The following is a 26893-nucleotide window of genomic DNA, read 5'->3' as shown; positions in this document are numbered from 1 at the left end:
AAACAAACTCTCCAACATTACCTTACAATGTGGGATACAGAGGTCAGAAGAAATTAGATTAATGCTGCAGCAGCTCACAAGCATTCAATAAAGGCTGAACACAGTCTTATAACGCTAATACCTATGTTAACACACAGGTGAGCCAGCCTGATCTGTGGGGGAATGTCAGGGCAGTGCAAGTGGAGGCTGGTGCCTTGGCTCAGTTAGGCAGAGTTCCTGTCCAGCTGAGGTAGTTTGGAAAGGCTGGATTTGAGCTATTCCACTGGCGGAAAAAGAGATGGCATGGGTTGGGGGACAAGATGTGCAAATAGCATCTCTGGTTTTCACCTGCATCCACAGTGCTCTGCCCAGTCATGCGCAGAGCATTCCCCAATATTCTGGAATTGCTCAGATGTGATCTTGTAAAGAGATCAGTCTGGCTTTTCCGGGACTAATTCCACAGTACTCTTCTTACGAGCCCCCTGCCACGGCAGCCTCCTGTGCCTGTGTAAATGCATCGGGTTTGGTGCAGATCCAGTGTCTCTCACTGGTGCATCGCAAGCTGCTGACCGCACTCAGATCGTTCAGATACGCGCAGTCTCCTCCTCCTCTTATCACAAACCTGCAAGACAGAAGCCAGGGAGCTGGTGTCAGGTAGGAGTTGGACATTTCCCATCAGTCACAGGCAGGGAGAGACGCTCTCGCACAGTGCAGGGAACTGCTGCACTCACAGCCCCTCATGATTCTCCTTCCTGCACCTGCCACAGGCCCCAGCTTGAAAGGGGGCAGCGGGGCAGCTGCGGTTGAACTAGGGCATATATTTCCAAAAAAAAAAAAAATCCAATTTTGATTTTAAAATTTCTGGTGATGAAGAATCCACAACAAACCTTTGTAAGGTGTTCCATGGGTAAATTATCCTCACTGTTAAAAATACGAGCCTTATGTTTTTTGAATTTACCCAGCTTCAACTTCCAGTCATTGTATCTTCATATTCCTTTGTCTGCTAAACTAAAGAGCCCTTTACTGTCAAATTTCTTTTCTTCATCAAGGTACCTATTCATTTCAAAGGTTCACGTGGACTATAAAAGAGAGAGAGACAAGGTGGATGAGGTAGTATCTTTTATTGGACCAACTTCTGTTCATGAGAGAGTCAAGCTTTTAAGCTGAAGAACAGCTCTATGTAAGGTTGAAAGCTTGTCTCGCTCACCAATACAAGTCCATGCATCCACCTTGTCTCTCTAATATCCTGGGCTACAACAACACTGCACATAAAAGAGGGGGGCAGAAAACCCCACACAGTCTCTCTTTCACCTAAAACAACACATCTTTGGGCCTCTGGGAGAGATCCTGACCAAGGAAAGGGACAGTCATAATCTTGCCTGGAAGACTGTAACTGAGAAAGTCCCTCTTGAACAAAACCTTGAACCAAAACTTGCTAGATTGTTTTAGACTTCTAGATGCATGTTTTTACTTCTATTTGCTTAAAACCACTTCTAATTTTCTCTCTTATCTGTGAGTTAATTTAAATCCTATCTTCTTTTGTTTTGTTAGTTAGTTTGTTTGTTTTTTAATCTAGACCAATCCAGTGCTGTGTTTAAACTGAACTGTTTGGCAACTCCAGTTAAAGTAGCAAATTGTTGAATAATTACTTTGTACAAGAGCAATGAACCTTAATATCTGAACTGTTCAGGAGAGGGTTGGACATTGCAGAGCACATGTTTTGGGGAAAATTCAGGACTGGGAATATGGTAGGATCACCCTGCAAGTAGTAACCAAGGCTGGTGGAAGCCGGAGTGTGGCTGGCATGTTACTGAGAGGCTGTTGGGGTCAGAGATACTAGACCAGGGCTGAAGCAACATAGAAACACTCAGGGTGTGTCCTGCATGCTGGTAGGCTAGTTGAGAGCAGCCCAGTGGGGGAGCTACAACAGCAAAGCATTGTGAGGGACCCAAGGCTGCAGGGCAGGCAGTGACACAACCCTTCTCTGGTCTGGACTGCACCCTGGAATGTGACTGTATGTCTCTCAGATTAGTCTCCCAAGATATTGCAGATGCTTTTCCTATATACTATAGGTAGGCTTATCAGCTCCTTAAGCACATTCTTTTGTGTGATCAGGTAGGTAGATCACATTCTCTTGCGTGATAAGGTGTGACCCCTTCACTTTCTCTTTGAGTTAAATAGATTGAGCTGCTCAAGTCTCTCACCATAAGGTATGTTTTCCAATCTTTTAATCATTCTCATGGCTCTTCTCTGAACCCTTTCCAGTTTATCAACACCCTTCGTGAATTGAGTACACCAGAACTGGACACAGTATTCCAGTAGTGGTTGCACCAATGCTAAATACAAAGGTAATATAACCTGCTTACTCTTGCTTGATGTTCCTTTGTTTAGACAGCTAAGGATAAGATTAGCCCAATTAGCCACAGCATTACACTGGGCGCTCATGTTCAGCTGATTATCCACCATGATCCACAAATCTTTTTCAGAGTAACTGCTTCCCACATTAGAGTCCCCCATCCTATAAGTATTCCCTATGTTCTGTGTTTTTAACTGTTGGGGGGCTGTTGTTTGTGTGACATCTCTAAGAAATACTTTAGGTTAATCTTTCCCCCTGAATGGATAATTCCAGAGTCTTATCTAAAAAAGGTCAGTGTGACACCACCAGGCCAGCTCAGGTCAAAGCCATAGGCCAATTCACTTCTGTGTGAATATCAAAGAAATGTTAAGTGTACTAATTCATTTGAGTATTAATCTAGTTCAAAGGAAATGTGAATGATATTGTCTTCTCATCTGTAACCTGTTTTCTGCTATCTCATACATAATGCATACTGTTAGGTAATAGCATGTAACAATCCATTAGTTCTCATGAACTTTACACATCAAGTAAATTCTCATCTTGATGCTAACACACACTTTTGATCTAGGGTCAATTAAGTACAGGGACATACATAATGTAATATCTCTGTGATTTAATTGCCCATCAGACAGGATTGGAGCCTTGGAACAGGAAATGAAGAAGCATGCTGACTTCAAAGCATGGGTCATTGCATTCGACAATGGAAATCTTCAGGCTCAGTCTGCATTTAGTCAACAAAGGAAAAATGCATGCTGTGATGAAAACACTTGGATGATTGCTTTTTGTGGAAAGAAGCCGTAAATACTGATTCCAGGGAATGATCCTGTATCTCTGAACTGTTTTAGATTCGAAGAGGGTAGAATACTGAGTGAGTGGAAGGAGGTCCCCAAAGTGATTTTGGGTATCCCTGAGAGACTTTTGGAAAACTAGCAGACTACTACATCTCTGCTATCATCTTGGAATTATAAACTTTGACTCACCTGTTAATGTATTTTACCTGCTTAAACCTCTCAATAAGTCTCAGTTCTTTTTCTTAGCTAATAAATCTTTAGTTTACTAGTGAATTTACTTCAGCTTTGTCTTTGGTGAGATCCAGAGTACAAATTTGACCAGGGTAAGTAACTGACCGTTTGTGGTTGGGAGTAACCTAATGTGATGTGATATTTGGTATAGTGACCAATATCACAAAGCCCAGTTTGTCTGGGTGCCAAGAAGGGCTGGAGATCCTAAGGGGACTGTCTTTGACTCCATGGTAAGACTGATACAGAGATCCAGGAGTGCATGTTCGTTACTGGTTTGGTGAAATCTAATTATAGAATATACCACCAGTTTAGGGTGTCTGCCCTGTTTTCTGGCATCTGACCTGAATTTGGCATTCACAGTTGTGAGCTATTCCAGACAGAAAGACAGTGAGAACATCAGGATTAAATTCATTAAAGAGATTTGTATCCAAAATGTGAACCTGCCCCACACATTTTTCCATGTAGCCCTGGAGAGAAGCGGGGTTAACATGGCTTCCAAGTCCTTTCCCAGCATGTGAAGTGTGTGTGGGAGTGAGAAAGAGCCATGTACCTGCTCAAGGTACTTCTGACATCCTAGAGGGGAAAAAGAGAAAAATAATCTGAGACCCACTTGAAACACACTGAGGATTGCAGGGAAGGGATTTTGCAAATCTTGAAAAAAGAAGCTCTGGTCTAGCCCCAGAACCATGGATTATCTCAGCTAATGGGGCTTTTCCATCTCTCATATCTATATATCTCTAATTCGTCATAGAAAAATTGTAATGCACATTTCAGGAATTCACTGACAGCTGGACTCCAGTGCCCACAATTTGGGAATGGTCCTGTCCCTGTGGTGGGATCTGGGGTATTTCTTACTCTGTCTCACCTGCAGGAATTTGCTTACTGGCTTCAGATACTTCCCCTCCATCTCACTGATCAGCTCACTGAGATGGGAAATCTCCTCAGAGAGTTTAGTAACATTTTCATTCTGTATCTTCACAATCTCCTTGTCCTGTTTTTCCAGCTCGGCCAGCAGGAGTCGCTCTTTTTCCTCCAGGAACTGCCACAGTTTCTGAAATTCAGATAAAATCTTCTGCCTCTCTGTTTCTGTCTGTTTCTGTAAGAAAATAGGGAAAGGGCTTGTTTGGGATGTGAATGGAGCCTGGGGTCCTTTCATGGAGTGCTGAGTGTGCAGGAGGGAGAATTTCTTTGCACATTCTAAGACATCTAACACTTGCCTGTGACCTGTGATTAATAGAAAGAGGATTTTCTCACACCTTCCCATTTGGCCCCTATATCTCTTAAAGGTATATTCTCATGTCTGACATGGTTAGGATATCGTGTTACCAGGGGCCTTTAAAAATGCAGATCCAAGGCTGCCGGAGGCAAGATTTAGCACTAGACTAGATCTGAGTGACATTTTTTGCGCTAAACTTTTTTGGAGGGAAAAGGCAGATTCATTGACTCTGAAATATTTAATGAATTCTTCTCAATGTCACCCACCTTTTTTGGATGGATAAATAAAGAAATAAATAAGCAGATAAATAAAGAAATCATTTAAAAAATCAAGAAAATGTTTTGATTATTCAATTTGAAATTAGTTTTTGCTTCAAAAAGTCCTTCTTCATGGTCAAAATTGAAGGAAAACACTCTGCCCAAGAAAAAATGGAACACTGATTTGCTAAATTTTTTAAAATTATTTTTGGTTTGACCATTTTTTTCCCAATTTCCAGTCAATGAAAAGTCCTGTTGTTTACTCAGCTCTACACAGAACTACGTTGACACAGATGTATGGAAAGAAAAAATGAATCAATTGAACAAAAGGTGCAGACAGGTACAGAACTGTGCATTGGATACATTCAGATCATTTTGGCTAGATTTTCATCAAAGCCACAAAAGGTGGACAAGAATTCATTACCAGAAATGAAAGCTTAGAATCTGAAGATGGAGAAGAGGATTTTTCAGGCCATCTGTATGGAGGTGAGTACACACATACACACAGAGCATCCGTGGTAACGGAGTAGTAGATAAAAGCCAACATTTCCTAAGGCCACAAGGGAATCTGCCTACAAACCAACCTCACATCCCATGTCAATGCAGGTTAATAACAGGAACCTACCAGATACTCCTGGCTTTTCTTCTCTCTATTCAAGTTAAATCCCTGGAAATTTTCTCTCTCTTCCTTCAGAATCTTCAAATAGAGCTGGATTTTATCCTGAATCAACAGAAATGATTTGGGTGGTTTGATTTTTATTTTTAGGGGTGAGAGTGCATCTCAGTTTAACCCCTCATGGAAATTCAGAATCCCAAGGAGAAACTTCATCTCCTTACTGGCTTGGAGGGAGGGATAGCTCAGTGATTTGAGCTTTGGCCTGCTAAACCCAGGGTTGTGACTTCAATCCTTGAGGGGGCCATTTAGGGATATGGGGCAAAAATTGGGGATTGGTCCTGCTTTGAGCAGGGGGTTGGACTAGATGACCTCCTGAGGTCCCTTCCAACCCTAATATTCTATGATTCATACTTTTCTCAAAGAGTCTTCCCCTTCTAACAGACTTCATCGCTGCTAGGGCCACAACAGCATGGTCTCATGGTTCAGGCACTGGTGTGGGCCTTGAGAGACTTTGGTCCTATTGCCCACCCAGTCACTCTCCTGCTGGGTGACCTTAGGCAATTAATTTCCCCGCTCTGACCCTCCATTTCCCATCCCACTCTGCATTTTTCTTCTCAGATTAGCCTATACATTAGATTATCCCTGCTCAGAGCCGGGATTGTCCCTCACACTGTTTTGTGCAGGTTCCAGCAAAATCAAGGTCAAATCTCATCTGGGGTCTGTAGTGGCTACTGGGATGCAAATAACAACAATGATGATAAATGCTAAGATACAAATCAGCAATGACAACATCAGCTTTTTAACTTGATATTCTCCAGTCTGAAGGCAACAGTCTCACATAGACAGGCCTGCAGGTGACTTAAACCTCACTAATCATTTAACAGCTTCTGTTCCATAGAGAGTTCCCTTAGTTCACCAGTGGGAGCTGGGTTTGAAAAGGATTCTGCTTCTCAGGTAAAACTTTCCCCCATTAGAAATTTTTCAAGTCTTAATTGTTTGCCCTTCCTGCCACCCAGCTGTCTCATTTATTGTTTATAGCATCTCCCATACAATGAAGGCCTTACAGAGTTGAACAATGCAGTCACACCTCTGACAGGCAACTTCCACCTGGCATAAAAATCCAAAGCTGTTACTCATTGAACTTGACAGCAATTCCCTACCTTGTACTCCTGGTTATCCTCCTTTATGGGGACCACAGTGTGAGCTCGGTGAGTCCGGGACAGATGGCAAACCACACAGATGGGGGTTTGATCTTCTTCACAGAACAGTGTCAGAGCCTTCTGGCGTTCCACACACACTCCTGATCCTTCGCTGCCTGGACACTCAGCCATTTGGCTATTTCTAGGACATTCGCCAGCTGCCTGTTTGGCCTGAGGTTTCTCTGTTGCACAGCTTGTCTGCACTGAGGGCAGGTGATGCCTGTGTCTGATTCTCCCCAGCACTGGCTGGTGCAGGCTCGGCAGAAATTGTGCCCACACTCCAGAGTGACAGGTTCTGTGAAATACTCCAGACAGATGGGACAAGTAGCTTCATCCTGGAGACTTTCCACAGAGCTCCCTGCAGCCATGGCTCCCTCTGGACAGTGTAACAGGGTAAGGTTCACTTTCCCGAGCTCAGAAACAAGCCCCCCCTGTAGCAGCACCTGGGTGTTTCCCTTCCTGGAACTGACTCCTGCTGTTTGCTGAGCTGGAACGAGCCCCCTGGTAACATTACAGCCCTGGAGGCTCTTGTGAAAACAATACCACTAGGCTGGGTTCTGGTCCTGCAACCAGCCCCCTCTTCCTGGCAGCCAGGTCCAGGCAGTGAGACAGGAGGCGAGCCACCCCTTCCCCAGCCAGGCTCTGTACACAAAGGCAGCAAACCAGAGTAGCCACCCTCAAACGTGAGAAGCATCTCTGTCCTGCCCCCTCTGCTCCACATTTGGGCCTGGCTGCCAGGGAGAGAAGCTGAGTGAGCCAGAAAAATGCCAGGGGGAGGTGCAGCAGGAGAAGGAAAGGTCTCCCACACCCAGTCGGTAACTTTGGCAGGGAGAGCGTGGCAGCACTGGGCTGGGCAAAGGGTGGGAGGATTGCTGGGGAAGGCACAGGGAAAAGGTTCCCTCTGCTCAGCCTGAGTTAGGGTCATTGCCCGCTGTGAGAGGTTGTCACTCCCCGGGGTGTAGTCTGGGAGTGGTTGGAACTGCTGTGCCTCCTAACAATTCAGCTGAGTTGTCCTTTCTCACACTACTCTACTGGTGATACACAGCCAGCCCCTCCAGGCCCTGTTATCACCCAACATGACAGCAGGTGACGCCACACACCTAACTGAGTTACCTCAGGTTTCAGAGTAACAGCCGTGTTAGTCTGTATTCGCAAAAAGAAAAGGAGTACTTGTGGCACCTTAGAGACTAACCAGTTTATTTGAGCATGAGCTTTCGTGAGCTACAGCTCACTTCATCAGATGAATGATGAAGTGAGCTGTAGCTCACGAAAGCTCATGCTCAAATAAACTGGTTAGTCTCTAAGGTGCCACAAGTACTCCTTTTGAGTTACCTCAGTGCTTTACCTAAGCCACTCAAGGACAAACAGGAGACAACATCCATTTTCCCAGCTCCCCAGCCTTGCACCCCTATTGGAGTATGAGCCCAGAATTATACCATCTTGCACTGCACAGGATCTGTACAATGCAAGCTCATTAATTAATTCTCTCCCCCCTCAATGTGGGGAAGATGTGCAACAGCCTTTGTTTACCAAGCAGAGATTTTCCCAAACACCTCACTTAAAGACACACTAGTAAAGGTTTAACATCCCTGTGGTGGGGAAAACACTACAGCAGCACAACACCATAGCATTTAATTTCAGAAAGGGGAACTACACAAAAATGAGGAGGTTAGTGAAACAGAAATTAAAAGGTACAGCGCCAAAAGTGAAATCCCTGCAACCTGCATGGAAACATTTTAAAGACACCATAATGGAGGCTCAACTTAAATGTATACCGCAAATTAAAAAACATAGTAAGAGAACCAGAAAAGTGTCACTGTGGTTACACAACAAAGTAAAAGAAGCAGTGAAAGGCAAAAAGGCATCCTTTAAAAAATAGAAGTTAAATCCTAATGAGGAGACTAGAAAGGAGCATAAACTCTGACAAATGAAGTGTAAAAATATAATTAGAAAGGCCAAAAAAGAATTTGAAGAACAGCCAGCCAAAGAGTCAAAAACTAAGAGCAAAAAATTTTTTAAGGACATCCGAAGCAGGAACCCTGCTAAACAACCAGTGGGGCCATTGGACAATCAAGATGCTAAAGGAGCACTCAAGGATGATGAGGCCATTGCGGAGAAACTAAATGAATTCTTTGCATCAGTCTTCATGGCTGAGAATGTGACGGGGATTCCCAAACCAGAGCCATACTTTTTAGGGGTCTAAATTAGCTGTTACCACTCAAGAAAGAATTCTTGGAGTCATTGTGGATAGTTCTCTGAAAACATCCACTCAATGTGCAGTGGCAGTCAAAAAAATCAAACAGAATGTTGGGAATCATTAAGAAAGGGATAGATAAAAAGACACAAAATATCATATTGCCTCTATATAAATCCATGGTATGCCCACATCTTGAATACTGTGCGCAGATGTGGTCGCCCCATCTCAAAAAAGATATATTGGAATTGGAAAAGCTTCAGAAAATGGCAATAAACATGACTAGGGGTATGGAACAGCTTCCATATGAGGAGAGATTAATAAGACTGGGACTTTTCTGCTTGGGAAAGAGACAACTAAGGGGGGATACGATAGAGGTCTATAAAATCAGGACTGGTGTGGAGAAAGTAAATAAGGACTTTATTCCATGGATTCACCAAGGGAAGGTCATGCCTGACTAATCTAATCGCCTTCTATGATGAGATTACTGGTTCTGTGGATGAAGGGAAAGCAGTGGATGTATTGTATCTTGACTTTAGCAAAGCTTTTGACACTGTCTCCCACGGTATTCTTGTCAGCAAGTTAAAGAAGTACGGGCTGGATGAATGCACTATAAGGTGGGTAGAAAGTTGGCTAGATTGTCAGGCTCAATGGGTAGTGATCAATGGCTCCATGTCTAGTTGGCAGCCGGTGTCAAGTGGAGTGCCCCAGGGGTCGGTCCGGGGGCCGGTTTTGTTCAATATCTTCATAAATGATCTGGAGGATGGTGTGGATTGCACTCTCAGCAAATTTGCGGATGATACTAAACTGGGAGGAGTGGTAGATACGCTGGAGGGCAGGGATAGGATACAGAGGGACCTAGACAAATTGGAGGATTGGGCCAAAAGAAATCTGATGAGGTTCAATAAGGATAAGTGCAGGGTCCTGCACTTAGGACGGAAGAACCCAATGCACAGCTACAGACTAGGGACTGAATGGCTAGGCAGCAGTTCTGCGGAAAAGGACCTGGGGTGACAGTGGACGAGAAGCTGGATATGAGTCAGCAGTGTGCCCTTGTTGCCAAGAAGGCCAATGGCATTTTGGGATGTATAAGTAGGGGCATAGCGAGCAGATCGAGGGACGTGATTGTCCCCCTCTATTCGACATTGGTGTGGTCTCATCTGGAGTACTATGTCCAGTTTTGAGCCCCACACTACAAGAAGGATGTGGATAAATTGGAAAGAGTCCAGCGAAGGGCAACAAAAATGATTAGGGGTCTGGAACACATGATTTATGAGGAGAGGCTGAGGGAACTGGGATTGTTTAGTCTGCGGAAGAGAAGAGTGAGGGGGGATTTGATAGATGCTTTCAACTACCTGAGAGGTGGTTCCAGAGAGGATGGTTCTAGACTATTCTTAGTGGTGGAAGAGGACAGGACAAGGAGTAATGGTCTCAAAAAGGTGAGCTATTACCAGCAGGTGAGCTATTACCAGCAGGAGAGTAGGGGTGGGAGGAGAAGGGCGGAGGGTGAAGAAAACCTTTTGTAGTGATAATCAAGGTGGGCCATTTCCAGCAGTTGACAAGAACAGTAGGGGGGGAAATAAAAAAGGGGAAATAGTTTTACTTTGTGTAATGACACATCCACTCCCAGTCTTTATTCAAGCCTAAATTAATTGTATCCAGTTTGCAAATTAATTCCAATTCAGCAGTCTCTCCTTGGAGTCTGTTTTTGAAGTTTTTTGTTGTTGAAGAATTGCCCCTTTTAGGTCTGAGTTCGAGTGACCAGAGAGATTGAAGTGTTCTCCGACTGGTTTTTGAATGTTATAATACTTGACGTCTGATTTGTGTCCATTTATTCTTTTATGTAGAGACTGTCCAGTTTGGCCAATGTACATGGCAGAGGGGCATTGTTGGCACATGATGGCATATATCACATTGGTAGATGTGCAGGTGAACGAGCCTCTGATAGTGTGGCTGATGTGATTAGGCCCTATGATGGTGTCCCCTGAATAGATATGTGGACACAGTTGGCAACGGGCTTTGTTGCAAGGATAGGATCCTGGGTTAGTGGTTCTGTTGTGTGGTGTGTGGTTGCTGGTGAGTATTTGCTTCAGGTTGGGGGGCTGTCTGTACGCAAGGACTGGGCTGTCTCCAAAGATCTGTGAGAGTGATGGGGCATCCTTCAGGATAGGTTGTAGATCCTTGATGATGCATTGGAGAGGTTTTAGTTGGGGGCTGAAGGTGACGGCTAGTGGTGTTCTGTTATTTTCTTTGTTGGGCCTGTCCTGTAGTAGGTAACTTCTGGGTACTCTTCTGGCTCTGTCAATCTGTTTCTTCACTTCAGCAGGTGTGTATTGTAGTTGTAAGAATGCTTGACAGAGATCTTGTAGATATTTGTCTCTGCCTGAGGGGTTGGAGCAAATGCGGTTGTATCGTAGAGTTTGGCTGTAGACAATGGATCGTGTGGTGTGTCCTGGTTGGAAGCTGGAGCCATGTAGATAAGTATAGCAGTCAATAGGTTTCCAGTATAGGGTGGTGTTTATGTGACCATCGCTTATTAGCACCGTAGTGTCCAGGAAGTGGATCTCTTGTGTGGACTGGTCCAGGCTGAGGATGATGGTGGGATGCAAATTGTTGAAATCATGGTGGAATTCCTCAAGGGCTTCTTTTCCATGGGTCCAGATGATGAAGGTGTCATCAATGTAGCCCAAGTAGAGTAGGGGCATTAGGGGACGAGAGCTGAGGAAGCGTTATTCTAAGTCAGCCATAAAAATGCGGGCATACTGTGGGGCCATGCGGGTACCCATAGCAATCCCGCTGACTTGAAGGTATACATTGTCCCCAAATGTGAAAGAGTTATGGGTGAGGACAAAGTCACAAAGTTCAGCCACCAGGTTTGCCGTGACATTATCGGGGATACTGTTCTTGACGGCTTGTAGTCCATCTTTGTGTGGAATGGTGACTATTCCACACAAAGAACATCTTTGTGTGGAATGGACTATTCGACATTGGTGAGGCCTCATCTGGAGTACTGTGTCCAGTTTTGGGCCCCACACTACAAGAAGGATGTGGATAAATTGGAGAGAGTCCAGCGAAGGGCAACAAAAATGATTAGGGGTCTAGAACACATGACTTATGAGGAGAGGCTGAGGGAGCTGGGATTGTTTAGCCTGCAGAAGAGAAGAATGAGGGGGGATTTGATAGCTGCTTTCAACTACCTGAAAGGGGGTTCCAAAGAGGATGGCTCTAGACTGTTCTCAATGGTAGCAGATGACAGAACGAGGAGTAATGGTCTCAAGTTGCAGTGGGGGAGGTTTAGATTGGATATTAGGAAAAACTTTTTCACTAAGAGGGTGGTGAAACACTGGAATGCGTTGCCTAGGGAGGTGGTGGAATCTCCTTCCTTGGAAGTTTTTAAGGTCAGGCTTGACAAAGCCCTGGCTGGAATGATTTAACTGGGAATTGGTCCTGCTTCGAGCAGGGGGTTGGACTAGATGACCTTCAGGGGTCCCTTCCAACCCTGATATTCTATGATTCTATGATTCTATGAATGTTGGCGTAGAGGGCTTCTACATCCATAGTGGCCAGGATGGTGTTTTCAGGAAGATCACCGATGGATTGTAGTTTCCTCAGGAAGTCAGTGGTGTCTGGAAGATAGCTGGGAGTGCTGGTAGCATAGGGCCTGAGGAGAGAGTCTACATAGCCAGACAATACCGCTGTCAGGGTGCCAATGCCTGAGATGATGGGGCGTCCAGGATTTCCAGGCTTATGGATCTTGGGTAGCAGATAGAATATCCCAGGTCAGGGTTCTAGGGGTGTGTCTGTGCGGATTTGTTCTTGTGCTTTTTCAGGGAGTTTCTTGAGCAGATGGTGTAGTTTCTTTTGGTAACCCGCAGTGGGGTCAGAGGGTAATGGCTTGTAGAAAGTAGTGTTGGAGACCTGCCTAGCAGCCTCTTGTTTATATTCTGACCTATTCATGATGACGACAGCACCTCCTTTGTCAGCCTTTTTGATTATGATGTCTGAGCTGTTTCTGAGGCTGTGGATGGCGTTGTGTTCTGCACGGCTGAGGTTATGGGGCAAGTGACGTTGCTTTCCACAATTTCAGCCCATGCACGTCGGCGGAAGCACTCTCTGTAGAAGTCCAGTCCGTTGTTTCGACCTTCAGGAGGAGTCCATCCAGAATCCTTCTTTTTGTCGTCTTGGTAGGAAGCTCTCTGTGGGTTAGTATGTTGTTCAGAGGTGTGAGAAATATTCCTTGAGTCGGAGACATCGAAAATAGGATTCTAGGTCACCACAGAACGGTATCATATTCGTGGGGGTGGAGGGGCAGAAGGAGAGGCCCCGAGATAGGACAGATTCTTCTGCTGGGCTAAGAGTATAGTTGGAGACATTAACAATATTGCTGGGTGGGTTAAGGGAACCACTGTTGTGGCCCCTTGTGGCATGTAGTAGTTTAGATAGTTTAGTGTCCTTTCTCTTTTGTAGAGAAACAAAGTGTGTGTTGTAAATGGCTTGCCTAGTTTTTGTAAAGCTCTCCAACACCACTTTCTACAAACCATTACCCTCTGATCCCACTGAGGGTTACCAAAAGTTAGTGCCTGTCTCACCTCCCGCAACCTGCAAGGTCTCGTGCCAGCAAAGGGAAGGTGCATTCTGCAGATCTGGAGCTGCATTCGCATGTCCTGAGGGCTGTCCTGCACCATGGTCACCATGGGCAGGTAGGTCATCAACCTCCATCTCTGTCCCAGCTGCAGGATGGCCTCTGGTGCCTGCTTCCTCAGGCACCTGGAGATGCTGAAATAGGGGTGGGGTTGGCAGAGCAGGAGAACACCCCATGAGGTTAAGAAATGGCAGTGAGAGACTTTTCCCTCCCTGGAAGATTACAGTGTCCCTCTGTGGGGACTCCCTTCCTGGCAGGTGCTGTGCTTTCGTTCTTGGACACTGCCAGGAGGCCCAGCTCCCAACCCTAGCAGCTTGGCTGTTCCATCCCCTGCTGTGTACCAAAACTGACTTGAAAGGACTATCCAAGCCCCTCCCAGGCCTGCTTCCATTGCAGGTCTCTCTCCTGGCTGAGCACAGGCTGTTCTTATATCGCCCAACAGGCCTGGATCCTAGTTACATGCTGCTCCTTCCCATGTGACCCCTGCACTTATTCCCTTCACCTGGGGATAGGTTCAGTTGAGCTACTACCCTGGGACAGCCTGAAACTGGAAATGTGTGCTTGAACAGGAACTGTTTGCTAGGAAAGGTGCTGAAGACACAATGGAAAAGGAAATCCTTTGGACTGGATTGAAATTATTCCAAAGGAAAGTGAATGAGAGAAAACGTCCAGCGTTATCCTCCTAGCGAAAGAAAAAAATGAAGGTTTTTAAGCATTAGAGCCAGCTGGTCAGAAACAATCTTTCTTCTCCAGTGACGTGAAGTTAAAGGACACGGAGAGGAAGAAAACCTCCACTCGGGTTGTTACTGGAGCTGAAGCAGAGAGGCCAGGACAAACACGGCTAGGGCCCAGGACTGACTATCAGCAGATTGGCCATTTTCTATTCCTGACTTTTTGACCATGAGCGAATCTCTTTGCTTCTGTGTGCCTCAGTTTCCACAACTATAAAACAAAGCTACTCAAGGTTATGTTTTTTTGTCTTCTGTTTTTCAAGGCGGGACACTTAGATACATTTGGGGCCTGTCTGTGCTACCGGTCTAGAGTGTCTTTATAAGCTGATGACCCCCACATGTTGTTCAGAAGCTATGGATGACACAAGCTCCTACATTTGTTCTGTGCTTAGCCCCTAGGGCACAGCTGGGCTGGGTGGCCTTTTCTCACTGTGCTGTGTGGAGCAGATTATGGGCACGAGGGGTATGAAGAGGTTCTCAAGGACTAATTCTTGAAAATAAATATCAATGAACTGCAACCCAAATAAAATATCACTGCTGCTAACGTTGGTGGGTGATAAAATAGTAGCAGAGTGGTAATTAATGATGAGGAGAGGGCAGTGACACAGAGCAATCGGATCCCTTGATAAAGAGGAGCCATTCAAAGAAAACAAGTTGGAAAAGAACCAAAAGAAGGGTCCTATAGCTAGCAACAAAGCATACAGGCCACACCTACAGAGTGGGGAAGTGTATCCAGGAAAGCACTGACGGTGAAGAGGATTTCGGGGCCATGCTAGGCAAGCCATTCAACATGAGCACCCAGGGTGATGCTGTGGTGAACAGGGCTAAAGCCATCATTAGATGTATGAAAAGAGCAGTGAGGAGCATAGGGAGGTGACACACCATGAGGAAGAAAAGGAGTACTTGTGGCACCTTAGAGACTAACCAATTTATTTGAGCATAAGCTTTTGTGAGCTACAGCTCACTTCATCGGATGCATACTGTGGAAAGTGTAGAAGATCTTTTTATATACACACAAAGCATGAAAAAATTTGGATTTGTGCTGGCAATGGCCCACCTTGATTATCATACACATTGTAAGGAGAGTGGTCACTTTAGATAAGCTATTCCCAGCAGGACAGTGGGTTTGTGTGTGCGCGGTGGGGGTGTGTGTGAGAAAACCTGGATTTGTGCTGGAAATGGCCCAACTTGATTATCATACACATTGTAAGGAGAGTGATCACTTTAGATAAGCTATTAGTAGCAGGAGAGTGGGGTGGGAGGAGGTATTTTTTCATGCTTTGTATGTATATAAAAAGATCTTCTACACTTTCCACAGTATGCATCCGATGAAGTGAGCTGTAGCTCACGAAAGCTTATGCTCAAATAAATTGGTTAGTCTCTAAGGTGCCACAAGTACTCCTTTTCTTTTTGCGAATACAGACTAACACGGCTGTTACTCTGAAACCATGAGGAAGACTGATCATGGAATCCTGCTTGCAGTTTTGGCATCCACCTTTGAAAAAAGATTTGGAAATATTGGAGATGGGGCAGCAAAAAGCAATGAAACGTTTTGAGGGCTGGAGAAAAATGCCTGCGAATAAGCTATTGAAAGAGCTCAGCCTGTTTAGATGATAAAAAAGATCGGGAGGTGACATCATTGAAGTGTTGAAGTGACTTCATGGAGAGAAAATATTGGATATGTTGGGAACACTGGGGCATGGCCACTGGGTAACTCGAGGGGATGGAAGACCACGAGTGTCGATGAAGCCCCCTCGCGCTAGGCCCCAGTGTCCTTGGCCCCCCTCCTGCCTGGAGGCACTCGCAGCAGCTCTGCGTGCTAGGCCCAAGTGTCCTTGGCCCCCCCGCCTGGAGGCACACACAGCAGTTATGCTGAGAATCTGCAACAGTATGTTGCAGAGTCAGACTGCCTGAAACTAAGCAAGGCCAAACAGGGGAGATATGGAAGAACAATGCTGAATAAAGCAGCTTTATGTATAGTTTAACAAATGATACAGAGAATCAGGGAACAAGCTGGGAACTGGATTGGCTGGCTATATGGACACTTGGAGCAGCTTGCTATTGGATAAGTATGCTGGGAAAAAGGATGTATAAAAGCCTGTGTAACTTCCTGCTTTGTTGTACAGGATTTGAGATTCAAATCTCCCTGTACCTTTTTGAAGCTTCAAATAAACTTTTCTGCTTCTCCACCCCGTTGTGATTATTGGGTGCAGCACACCGGGTAACGAACCACTCAAGCTGTTGTTCAGCCTCTCGGCACTGGGTGCCGGCAACAGATATGAAAGGGCTCATTAATCTAGCAGAGAAAAGAATAACAAGACCCAGTGGCTGGAAACTGAAAAGAGACCAATTCATATTAGAAAGAGGGCACACATATTCAACCGTGAGGATGAATCACCAAAGGAACAAACTAGAAAGGGAAGTGGTGGGAATTCCCCACCTCTTGATGTCTTCTAATGAAGACTAGATGCCTTTCTGGAACGTGTGTAGTCAAAAACTAGCTCCTAAGCTCTACAGAAAGCATGTGATATGCAGGGGGTCAGATGACATGCTCTAATTGTCTCTTCTGTCCATAAAGTCTGCTAATTGATGAAAAACTGAGCGTAGCACGGGGAGAAGCCTCTGATGTTTTACTTTGTTCGACTTGAGCCCACAATGAACGCTCATTGCGTGGGGTGATCCAGGGGAAGCGGCTGAAACATCCAATGTAGCTGGACAGGGGCAGGACATCAGCACTGCAAGGGAGGGGTGGGTGTGGCAGTGACATCACAAGGGTCTTTGGCAGGACCTCAGCCTATTGGACAAAGGTGGCGGGGAGGCGATGATCTCACAGAGAGATCTTGACATCAGCCAGGCAGAACAGGGGTGCAGGACAGGGGCAAGCTCGGAGATCCCTGTGGCTTTGCTTCAGCACGTCTCCTTCTCGAGGTCTCTCCTGGAGGACTGAGAGAGCATTGACTTTCACATTTGTGAGCGCAAGGAGGACCCTCTTCGGAGTTTTCTCCTTTTCTTGTAGTGGTTTTGCTCAAAAACAGACATTCCTGTATAGAAGGTAAGAGCCTCGGAGAGGTTTGGAACCTGACCAGTCTGATCAATCAGGTGCCAGCTGATTTTTAGGAAAGGAAAACACTAGATTGTGGGGGCAGCATTTTAATTCAGACCTAGGACTTTGTCCCTTAGAATTACTGGGGACACTGGGGTTTCTCCTTTTTGTTTTCCCTTTTCCTGTCTCTCCCTCCTTTCTCGTCCTCTCTTGCATCTTTGTCCTTTTCCCCTGCTTTCCTTTCACCACCAGGACCTGTCTGTGCATGTGGAGTTGGGGATGGGGGGTTGCTCCCAAAGACATGTGGCTGGAATGGTGCTCTAAGAATGACTCCCTCCGGTGGTGACCCGGGACATCTGGTGAGGACTCTCAGCTTTCTGCTTCTCAGAGTCTCAATGCTGATTGGGGGAGCTTGGGGCTATTGTGAGGGAGGAGACTCAGGTCCTCGTTACTCTCTTTTAAGACCAAGGAAATAGGCCATAAGCAAACATGTATTTGATTGCTCTTGCCGCTTTTCTCCATTCATTGTCTTGGAGTAATTCACAATTCTCTCTCTAATGGGCTAGTTCTTCTAAAATACTTACGAAATAATTAGGTTTAAATAAAGCCACATGCAACCCCATAGCTTCAGTAACAAAGGAGTCAGGTGGCACCCTACAGAATGGGGGACAATCCGCTGGAAAGCAGCGACCCTGGAAAGGATTTCGGGGCCATAGAGGACGAGCTGCTCAGCACGGTCTGTCAATGTGAAACTGTGTTAAAAAAGGTTAAAGCCATTCTTGGCTGGATAGAGTAGTGAGAATGGAAAGGGAAGTGAAAGAGCATTGGTGAGACTGATGCTGGAATGTTGAATCCAGTTCTTGTGTCCACATTTTGAAGATTATGTAAAAACAATTGGAGAGGGTACAGAAAAGATTCCTAATTGAGTGATGGGGATGATGCCTTCTAATGAGACATTGAAAAAGCTCAATCTGTTTAGTATACACAAAAGACAAATGAGAGGTGAGTTGCTTGGCTTCATGGAGAGAAAATGTTGAGTATAAAAGGGCTCTTTTATGTAGCAGAGAAAGGCATGACAAGACCCCATGGATGGAAGCAGAAATCAGAAAAAGTATAATGACAATAAGACCCGGATTTGTAAGAGGGTGATTCGTCATCGGCACAAACTGCCAAGAGAAATGATGGATTCTCCATCTCTTGATCTCTTCGAATAAAGACTAGATGCCTTTCTGGAAAACATTTGAGTAAAAGAAAAGCCCAGCTCTTCTGATATACAGGAGGCCTTAGGATACGCAGGGGATGAGATTAAATGCTCTAACGGTTGCCTCTGGCCATAAAGTCAACTAACTTGTGAAAACCTAATTGCGGCCTGGGGAAGAAGCTCTGTGTTCTACTGTGTAGTCGGTGTCATCCCCACAAGGAAGAGTCATTGCGTGGGGTGATCCAGGGGAAGCGGCTGAAACATCCAATGTGGCTGGACAGGGGCAGGACATCAGCACTGCAAGGGAGGGGTGGTGTGGCAGTAACATCACAAGGGCCTTTGGCAGGACCTCAGCCTATTGGACAAAGGTGGCGGGGAGGCAATGATCTCACAGAGAGATCTTGACATCAGCCAGGCAGGACAGGGGTGCAGGACAGGGGCAAGCTCGGAGATCCCTGTGGCTTTGCTTCAGCACGTCTCCTTCTCGAGGTCTCTCCTGGAGGACTGAGAGAGCATTCACTTTCACATTTGTGAGAGCAAGGAGGACCCTCTTCGGAGTTTTCTCCTTTTCTTGTAGTGGTTTTGATCGAAAACAGACATCCCTGTATAGAAGGGAAGGTAAGAGCCTCGGAGAGGTTTGGAATCTCTTCAGTCTGATCCATCAGGTGCCGGTTGATTTTTAGGAAAGGAAAACATTAGATTGTGGGGGAAGTATTTGATTTCCGACCTAGGACTTTGTCCCTTAGAATCACTGGGGACGTTGGTTTTTCTCCTTTTTGTTTTCCCTTTTCCTCTGTCCCTCCTACCTTTCTCTTCTTGCTTCCTTTGTCATTTTCCTCTGCTCTCCTCCCACCACCAGGAGATCTGTGTGTGGAGCAGGGGCCGGGGAGGTTGTGGGAGGCCCTCACAGAGAGGTGAGACTGGAATAGGGCTCCGAGAACGATCGCCTCGGTGGTGACCAGGGCCATTCTTTGGGCTATTTGATGAGAACCCTTAGCCCCCCACCCCTCAAAGTCTCAACCTTGATTGGCTGAGGAGGGAGCTATTGACAGGGAGGAAACTCTGGTCTTTGTTGTTCTCTTTTATGACCAAGCAAATAAGTCACAACCAGTTATATGTCTGACCAATGTGGATGCTGCTCTCCATTTATTGTCTCAGAGCAGTTCAATATTCTCTCGAACAATCCAATTCTTCTCAAATACTTGCTGCATAATTACTATGAACAATTGTTGGTCTGTAGCTCATTTGAGAGCAATTCTGCTACGGACTGGCTGCATCAGCTAAGACAAGTCCCTGCTCCTTTCTCAGCCTTTGTTTCTCCTTCTGTCAAGTACGAATAACAATCCTCTCGCACCTACCTCGCCATGGGTGGATGCTGGGGATCCACTGAAGAGTGTCACTCGGAGCAGTACAGACTAGGAGGTGTCCGATCACACTGAGCCATATCAGATTACGACCTAATATTCTCTTTTATTTGTATTTTATTCTTTTGAAATTGTGAAGAGCAGCAACTACTTAGCTCAGACTGAAGCATCTCATCTAATTTTCTAGATCATAGTTGGTTTCAGAGTAGCAGCCGTGTTAGTCTGTATTTGCAAAAAAGAACAGGAGGACTTGTGGCACCTTAGAGACTAACCAATTTATTTGAGCATAAGCTTTCGTGAGCTACAGCTGTCGTGAGCTACAGATGCATCCGATGAAGTGAGCTGGAGCTCACAAAAGCTTATGCTCAAATAAATTGGTTAGTCTCTAAGGTGCCACAAGTCCTCCTTTTTCTTTTTGCTAGATCATAGTGTCTCCCCTTTGTGTACGACGAGACAGTTGAATGCACTGTGACAAACAGGAGATGCTCTTGTTTTGCAAACAAATATTTTTGCAAAGAATTTTCATCCTACTTCTTATGATTTCAAGAAACAAAGTGGTTTCATCTGAATGGATTTTCAGACAGAAAACGGTTTCCATGAAAATGTTCACACCTTATTTCCTGGGCTTTATCCCTGCCTCTGGGTGGGTTGTTGTCTGTTAGTTAGAACAGGAGTCAGGATTGTTGTCTTCTCTTTCTGGCTCCGTCACCGCTTTGCTGTGTGACACCTTGGGTAGGTCCAGTGGGAATAGGGTCAATTCTCTAACTCCAGGCAGCAGGGAGCCTGGGTGAGATAAGGGATGTTAAGGCCGTCTGCGAAGGAGAAAGGGATGTTTCCAGGTGTTGAATGTCAAGAATTCTAAACTTTGCTGAAATGGCTAGTCTCGAGAAATAAGAACTAGTTGGGGCCAAACTTTAACCATTGTTTTTTTTAAAGCCCATTCAGGGATGTGAGTCCCAGAGAGCCATGGAGAGGGGGAGCAACTTGCCCAAAGTCCCACAGATCAAGAGGCAGCAATGGAAGCAGGAGTGACCCTCCCTCTCAAAGGCAGGGGGACCAGCCATTAGGGCCTGGTTGCAATTGCCAGCTGTGGAGGGAGTGTGCGGCAGTGGTTAGTGAAGGGGTTCATCCATGGCTCTGACACTCAGTGTGACCCTGTGCTCCCAGCTGAGGCCCGTTTGCCGTCAGTCGGGTTAGGGTCCCATGGCTACAGCTCAGTGGGTTTGGGAGGCTCCAGGAAGGTGTGTAAAGTGCTGGGATGTCAGAATCCTGGAGGCGCTGTCACCTCCGCCCTCGGGCAGTGTTCTGCACCCCCCTGCTGCTGGCTGAGTTTCTCCGTCCCTTGGCAATAAGACAGACTCTTGTTTTCACAGCTAGTCGATCGCCCTAGTGTCATCACCCTGCCTGCTGGCTGGGCAGGGTAACTCCTGAGGTCACCACCCTCTCCAGCCTGCCTTGGGCTTGGAGAGTGAGGAGGAGGGCGTGGGAAGTCTGCTGACCCTGAACATCCGCCATCCATCATACCATCACTGAGAGCAAGTGAGTGGCATTCGGGTTCCTCGGTGGCTTCCCCTGTCTGTCTAGGGAGAGGCAGAAATGGGGAGAGACTATCTCCAAAGGGGATTTCCTTTGCAAACAGCCCCCAAGAGCCCCTCACTCTTAGGCCAGGCAGGGGCTTCTCCAGAGCGGTCTCCAGTGTGTTTGGAAAGGTTCCAGCAATGGGGCTCCCAGCCCTTCCCTTGTGGGACACCGTTCCCCAGGCTGAGAGTCTCGGAGCTGGGCCAGACCCTGTGAGCTGCTGAGTCTGGAAATCAAGGGGGAACGAGGAGGGTCCTGGTCTTCCTGTGCCTAGGCTCTTTGTAACTTTGCCATGGGGAATGGTTTCCCAGGAGAAGTCCGTACTCCTGGCTTCTGTTCCTTCTCTAGCCTGGGTGGGAGAGTGGCCTGGGACGACAGGAGGGGACTGCTTGTCCAGAGGAACTGATGGTCTTAGGAACTGACCCCATTGCTGGAAAAGGATGAGACTTCCTGGATATTGCAGCAGCAGGGATTAAGAGGGGGAACATTGGGAGAATATCATGCAATGATCTCCCGCCCTTGTGTGTAGATGGCACTCCCTGCACTCCTGTGGGGGCAGAAGGGGCTGCTGTGGTTGGAGGAGGGAGGAGGAGGGACGGAAAAGGCCCAGGAGTGAAAGGCTGCCTTGAGCCCAGTCTCACCCCTGCTCCCCGCTCGGTTCCAGGATGGCCAGGCTCCTGCGGATGTTGCGGAGGAAGGCTCTGCAGGTGGCCCCAGAGCCTGAGGGAAGCAGCTGCCACCTTCCCAAGGGGCAGAGCAAGCCCTGCGTCCCCGCTGGCGGGGAAGCAGGTCCCGTCCAGGCCAGACGGCGGAAGTGCCCGGCCTTCTGGAAAAGGAACCCGGCTCCCGGCGCAGGCGCCAAGCTGGGAGAGGCCCCGACCAGGCCCCAGTGGAGTTGGCCCAGGCTGCGGTTTTGCAGACAGGACCCAGCCCAGGAGGGGCGCCGGGCAGGGTGGCTCTGGGGCTTGTTGTGTGGGCAGCAGCGGCCCCAGGAGCCCAGCCCTCCTTCCCATCAGAAGGCATCGCCCTGCCCGGTCTCTGAGGCCCTTCCAGCCCCCGCCGGCCAGGAGGTGGAAGGTCCCTGTCCCAGCACCGGCAGCTCAGCATGGGACAGCGGCAGCACCTGGGCCTCTGGCAGCAGCCAGGCTGATGGAGGCCACTGCTTTGTTCCAGGTGAGGAGCCAGGTTGGGCTGAGGGAGGGGTGAGGACGGGATGTGAACACCCTGGTCCCAGACGCTCTCCCAGGGATACGGGGGGGGGGTCCCCATCCCAGGTGTCTGGCCTGAGCCACGGGAACCCCACGGACAGCAGCAGCCATCACACAGCTGCCCCTTCCGCACGGGGACCTGGGGGTGGGGGCGTGAAGAGCTGCTGCCACTTTGGTCCTTGCTGCTCCGGGGCTGGGAGAATCGGCACCTGCCCTGGAGTCCTGGCCAGTGGAGGAGGGGCTCTGCTCTGGGCTTCTGAAGCTGTTGGGGCCTGAAGGCATCCCTGAGAGGGAGGTTTGGGGCCCGATCTGCCCTGGGTGCCTGAGGTGGGAAGGGGGGTCTTGAATCCTGCTCTGCCCACCACGCCCCTGTCCTTCCCTCCCTGGTGCAGGGACCCCCCTGGATTCGGAGCAGGAGGATGGGGTGCACATGGCCAAAGATTAAGCTGCTCTCAAGATCATCCGAGAGCAGCTCCAGTGCAGAGATAAGGTACAAATGTTCCCCACCTGGGCTTGAACCAAGATTGCCCTGTCCCTTCCCAGCATCCCCACCCCCTGCCGAGGGTCTTGTCCCTCCTGATCCACCACCCCTAATGGGGCCCTTTTACATCCATGATGTGGGACCCCCAAGATGGGGGTGTTTGTCCCACAACAGCCGAGGTCGTTTCCCCCCACAGGCACTGTCCCACTTCCTGATCCTGCTTGTGTAGGAGTGGTGGGGGATTTGAACAATAGGCGGGTCCACACAATCCCCCATTGAGGCCTGAGCCCTGGAGCTGGTTTGGGTGGGGTAGGAAGGTCCCTAGCTAACAGGTTCTCTCTTGCTATACCCCACTCCCGGTGGGTACAGGATGAGGGGCAGCAGCTCCTGTTCCTTCAGGCCATCTACCCCGCATGTCTGGCTGCATGGGAGAGAGGCGAGGACATGCTGGAGCCGCGCTGCTGCAAGGCGGCTGTGGTGAAGAGGATTGTGGTGAGTGAGACACGCCATACGGCAACTGGAGGGAGGAGATAGACATGGGTTTGGCAGGGGTATGTCCGGGCTCATGGGTAGGGACTGGGTGGTGTTGGAGGGGGCAGCAGAGGACAAGGATTGCTGGGGCTGAAGACTTGGGAGAAGAGAAGGGAGAAATTGTGAGATTGGTCAGTAGTGGGCAGGGGGGGAATTGTGGGGCTGGAGGACAGCTGAGAGTGCGGGCCAAGGAATCACATGGTCCCAGCTCGGTCATCGGGATGGGGCTGAATGGGGGCAGTTTTGACAGGGAGGAGGAGAGAAGGGGATTGGGAGTGAGCTTTGCAGAAATCCGGGAAGGGGGACAAGTTTGATGGGCAGGAAGGAATTGGAGGAGCAGGAGGTGGTGGGGAATCCTGCTGGCCATGTGGGGCACTGGCTGTGTCATCTCGTCATTGGGAGGTGTCAGTCGGGCCTGAATCTCATACGCTCCTTTGTCTCCTTCGCGTCTCACAGGAGCTCATCGAGGAGCTTCCCGATGACTCGTCACCCAGCGCCGTCCTCGCCCACTCCCTGGCTGCAGTGGGCAACCTCTGGTACCGAGACAGCCCCACCCCCCGACCCCGCCTGCTCCCCTCACCCCAGTGCTGCTCAGGCCCAAGGCTGGGAGTCACCGTCACTGTCCCTCCCAGGTCACCTCCCAAGAGTGGCGCCTCTGGCAGAGATGGTGGCGTGGGAAGGGTCACTCTCTCCTTGTGGGGCTCTTCTTTTCACTCCCATAACATGACAGGGGCCTTGGGGAGGAGCTCACTCTGGGGATCAGATACAGGAGGAGCAGCAGGCTCCAGGGAACAGCAGCTATTCCTGTCCTGCCATTGTCTGTCTGTGACGCCTTGGCCTTGTCATTCCCTAGCTAAGTGCCTCAGTTTCCATTCTCGCCAGCCTGTGCCTCTATCCCTGTGGCTTGGTGTCTGTGTTGGCGACAGTCCCACCCCCGTACTGCACAGTCTAATAGCAGCTCCTCTCTCTTGCCAGCACCATGAAACCTGCCCTGGAGCCAGCCCTAGAGACCCACCTCTTGCGAGCTGCCCTTCTCTCCGTCTTCACCCTGGGCACGGAGAAGGACACCACCGGCATCCAGGTACCTCCTCCTCCTCCATCCTCCTCCTCTTCCAGAGTAGTCCTTGGTCCCTGCTCTCTTGATTCACTGGAGCTCCATCTTTAGGGGTGGGGTAGTGGAGATGGAACAAGCTGCAGGCTTGGATCCTTCCCTCCAGCAGGGAAGAGATTACGCCTCCCTGGGGGATTGCTTTCTTTCTTTCTTTCTTTCTTTCTTTCTTTCTTTCTTTCTTTCTTTCTTTCTTTCTTTCTTTCTTTCATAAGCCGTGTTTTGCCCAGAAGCCCAGCTTCCATCCATAGCAACTTGGCTGTTTCCTACTCTTCTGCCTACAAGGCCCTCTGCAGAGACCTGCTAAGCTCATGGATTAAAGGTCCAGGGGTCATCAATTCTTGCGAATTGCCTGCAGTGGGATGTGAAGGAGAGAGACCGGGAGATGTGTTTGGGAGTCTCCCCAGTGCTTCCCAGAGACCCCTCTTCCCATCCTGTGGCAGGTTTAGGCCCAGGTTCCCTAAGTCTGACCCATGCTTTGCAGACTCTGCACAAAGTCGTCCCAGAGGTCCTGGATGCCATGCTGGGGAACCTGCTGGCAGAGTCCCCAGACACAGACAGGCTCCACTTCATCTTGGAGGTGAGCCCCATTTCACCGTAACTCTTTGGGGGACTGGAAAGGAGAGACTTGAAGATCCATTTTCTACTCTGTCCTCCTAGCTGGGTCCCCAGTGGGCTGTCCTTGGTTGGGGAGGTCAGTGCAATGTAGTGTCAGGTCCTTCCTTCTTGAGGAACAGAGTAAGGAGCTGGGACTCCAAGCCAGAGCTCTGCCTGGTTCTGCTGAGCACTAAGCACTGGGCTCCTGGCTGTCTTGGGGAGTGAGAGTCTGAAAATCCACCCTTTCCCCTCCCCTCCAACACACAGAGCCCATGAGATTAGGGAGATAGTTCTCAGAGAAGAGGCACATGCTCCTTCCAAGAGAAACAGGAGGGCCCCAGGGAATCAGCCCTTCCCTCTGATCTGCTCTGAAATTCCTGTGGGGATTGTGTTCTCAGTCACTCCCTCCATCCCCGCAAGGATTTGCGTAGCAGGGAAGGGCCGAGGGTTCAGTCTTCTTTCTGGTGAACTGTTCAGGAATCAGGAATTCTGGGAGGATGGAACCAGCCCTGACCCCGAACATTGTCCCAATCTAGAGAGACGCGGAGAAGTTGTGACCTGAAGGGTACAAGCTGCATCCTGGGGGAAAGAATCCCCTTCTAAAGCTCTGCCATCAAGGACTCAGATATTCTCCCCTGCGCAGAATGTCTCAGGCCCCTGGGGCTGGGGGCTTGCGGGGCTCATTTGCAAAGCAGGAGCAGCTGGCCACTGAGTCTGACCTGCCTCCTTTCCCCACAGCATGTCAACCTCTGGGTCGTGTCCAGGGTGTCGCAGGAGCGAGCCAGGGCCATCAGGAGCAGCACAGCCCTGCTGAGATACACAGTCACTCTCCCTGAGTTTGACGTAAGTGAGCTCCGAGCCCAGCTTGCTGGCTCCAGGCGGAGGCGGGCTGGCTCCAGCGGGCTGCAGGATTTGCTGCTGCTGCCGGGGCTGTGGCTTAGGAGGGTTCTTCATGGGGAGGCAGAGTCAGAGCAGGACTGAGCTAGCTTGAGTCAAGTTCTTCTTGTCCTGGTTCAGTGTTGTCCCTGGGCCTTTAAGGGGACCATGCTCCAGCCCCTGCTTGGCATCCCGGGCTCCCTTGGCAGCAGAGCAAATGAAGGCTAGATCTCAAGCTCCTCTCCCCCAGCATCTCCTGCAGAGGGGCTTAGGGGAAGGAGCCCTCTGGCCCAGGGCGGACAGGGAGGTGAGAGGAAAATGCTGATGGAGTCCCCTCTGGTCTCCCTTCCATTAGATCTCAGCCGAGTTCCCTCGGATGGGGCACCATGTGGCCCAGCTGGCTCTATTTGTCAGCGATCCAGACAAGGACATCAGCCGGCAGGCCAGGGAGGGGACTTACCGGCTCTACCAACTGCTGCTCCAACAGAGGGGTAAGGAACCCAGCTGGGACACGGAACCCAATAGGGGACTGAGAGTGACCACAGGTTGATAATGGAACCCCAGACCATTTCTCTCAGACTGACCCCAGCTGGAGGACAAGTCTCTCTCTGCCTCTGTTCTTCTCCACTCCACTGTGCAGCCACCAATGGGATTGGAAGGACACAGAAACTGCAACCAGAATGAGGAGAAAAGT

At 48.6% G+C, this 26893-nt stretch overlaps 1 protein-coding gene across 1 annotated transcript in view; it reads right to left on the bottom strand.

The window, feature by feature from the left end:
* Positions 1–450: 450 nt before the first annotated feature.
* Positions 451–26893, bottom strand: part of LOC144275010 (C-type lectin domain family 2 member D-like) — a 59636-nt gene continuing 33193 nt past the window's right edge. The window contains exon 4 of the mRNA XM_077834087.1: positions 451–601. Coding sequence (XP_077690213.1) covers positions 451–601 — 151 coding nt within the window. The remainder of the gene's footprint in view (positions 602–26893) is intronic.

This window comes from Eretmochelys imbricata, chromosome 14 (genome assembly GCF_965152235.1).
Source record: "Eretmochelys imbricata isolate rEreImb1 chromosome 14, rEreImb1.hap1, whole genome shotgun sequence".
NCBI classification, from domain to species: Eukaryota; Metazoa; Chordata; order Testudines; family Cheloniidae; genus Eretmochelys; species Eretmochelys imbricata.
Note: the sequence above shows the minus strand (reverse complement) of the source record. Positions and strands in the feature narration are given on the sequence as shown.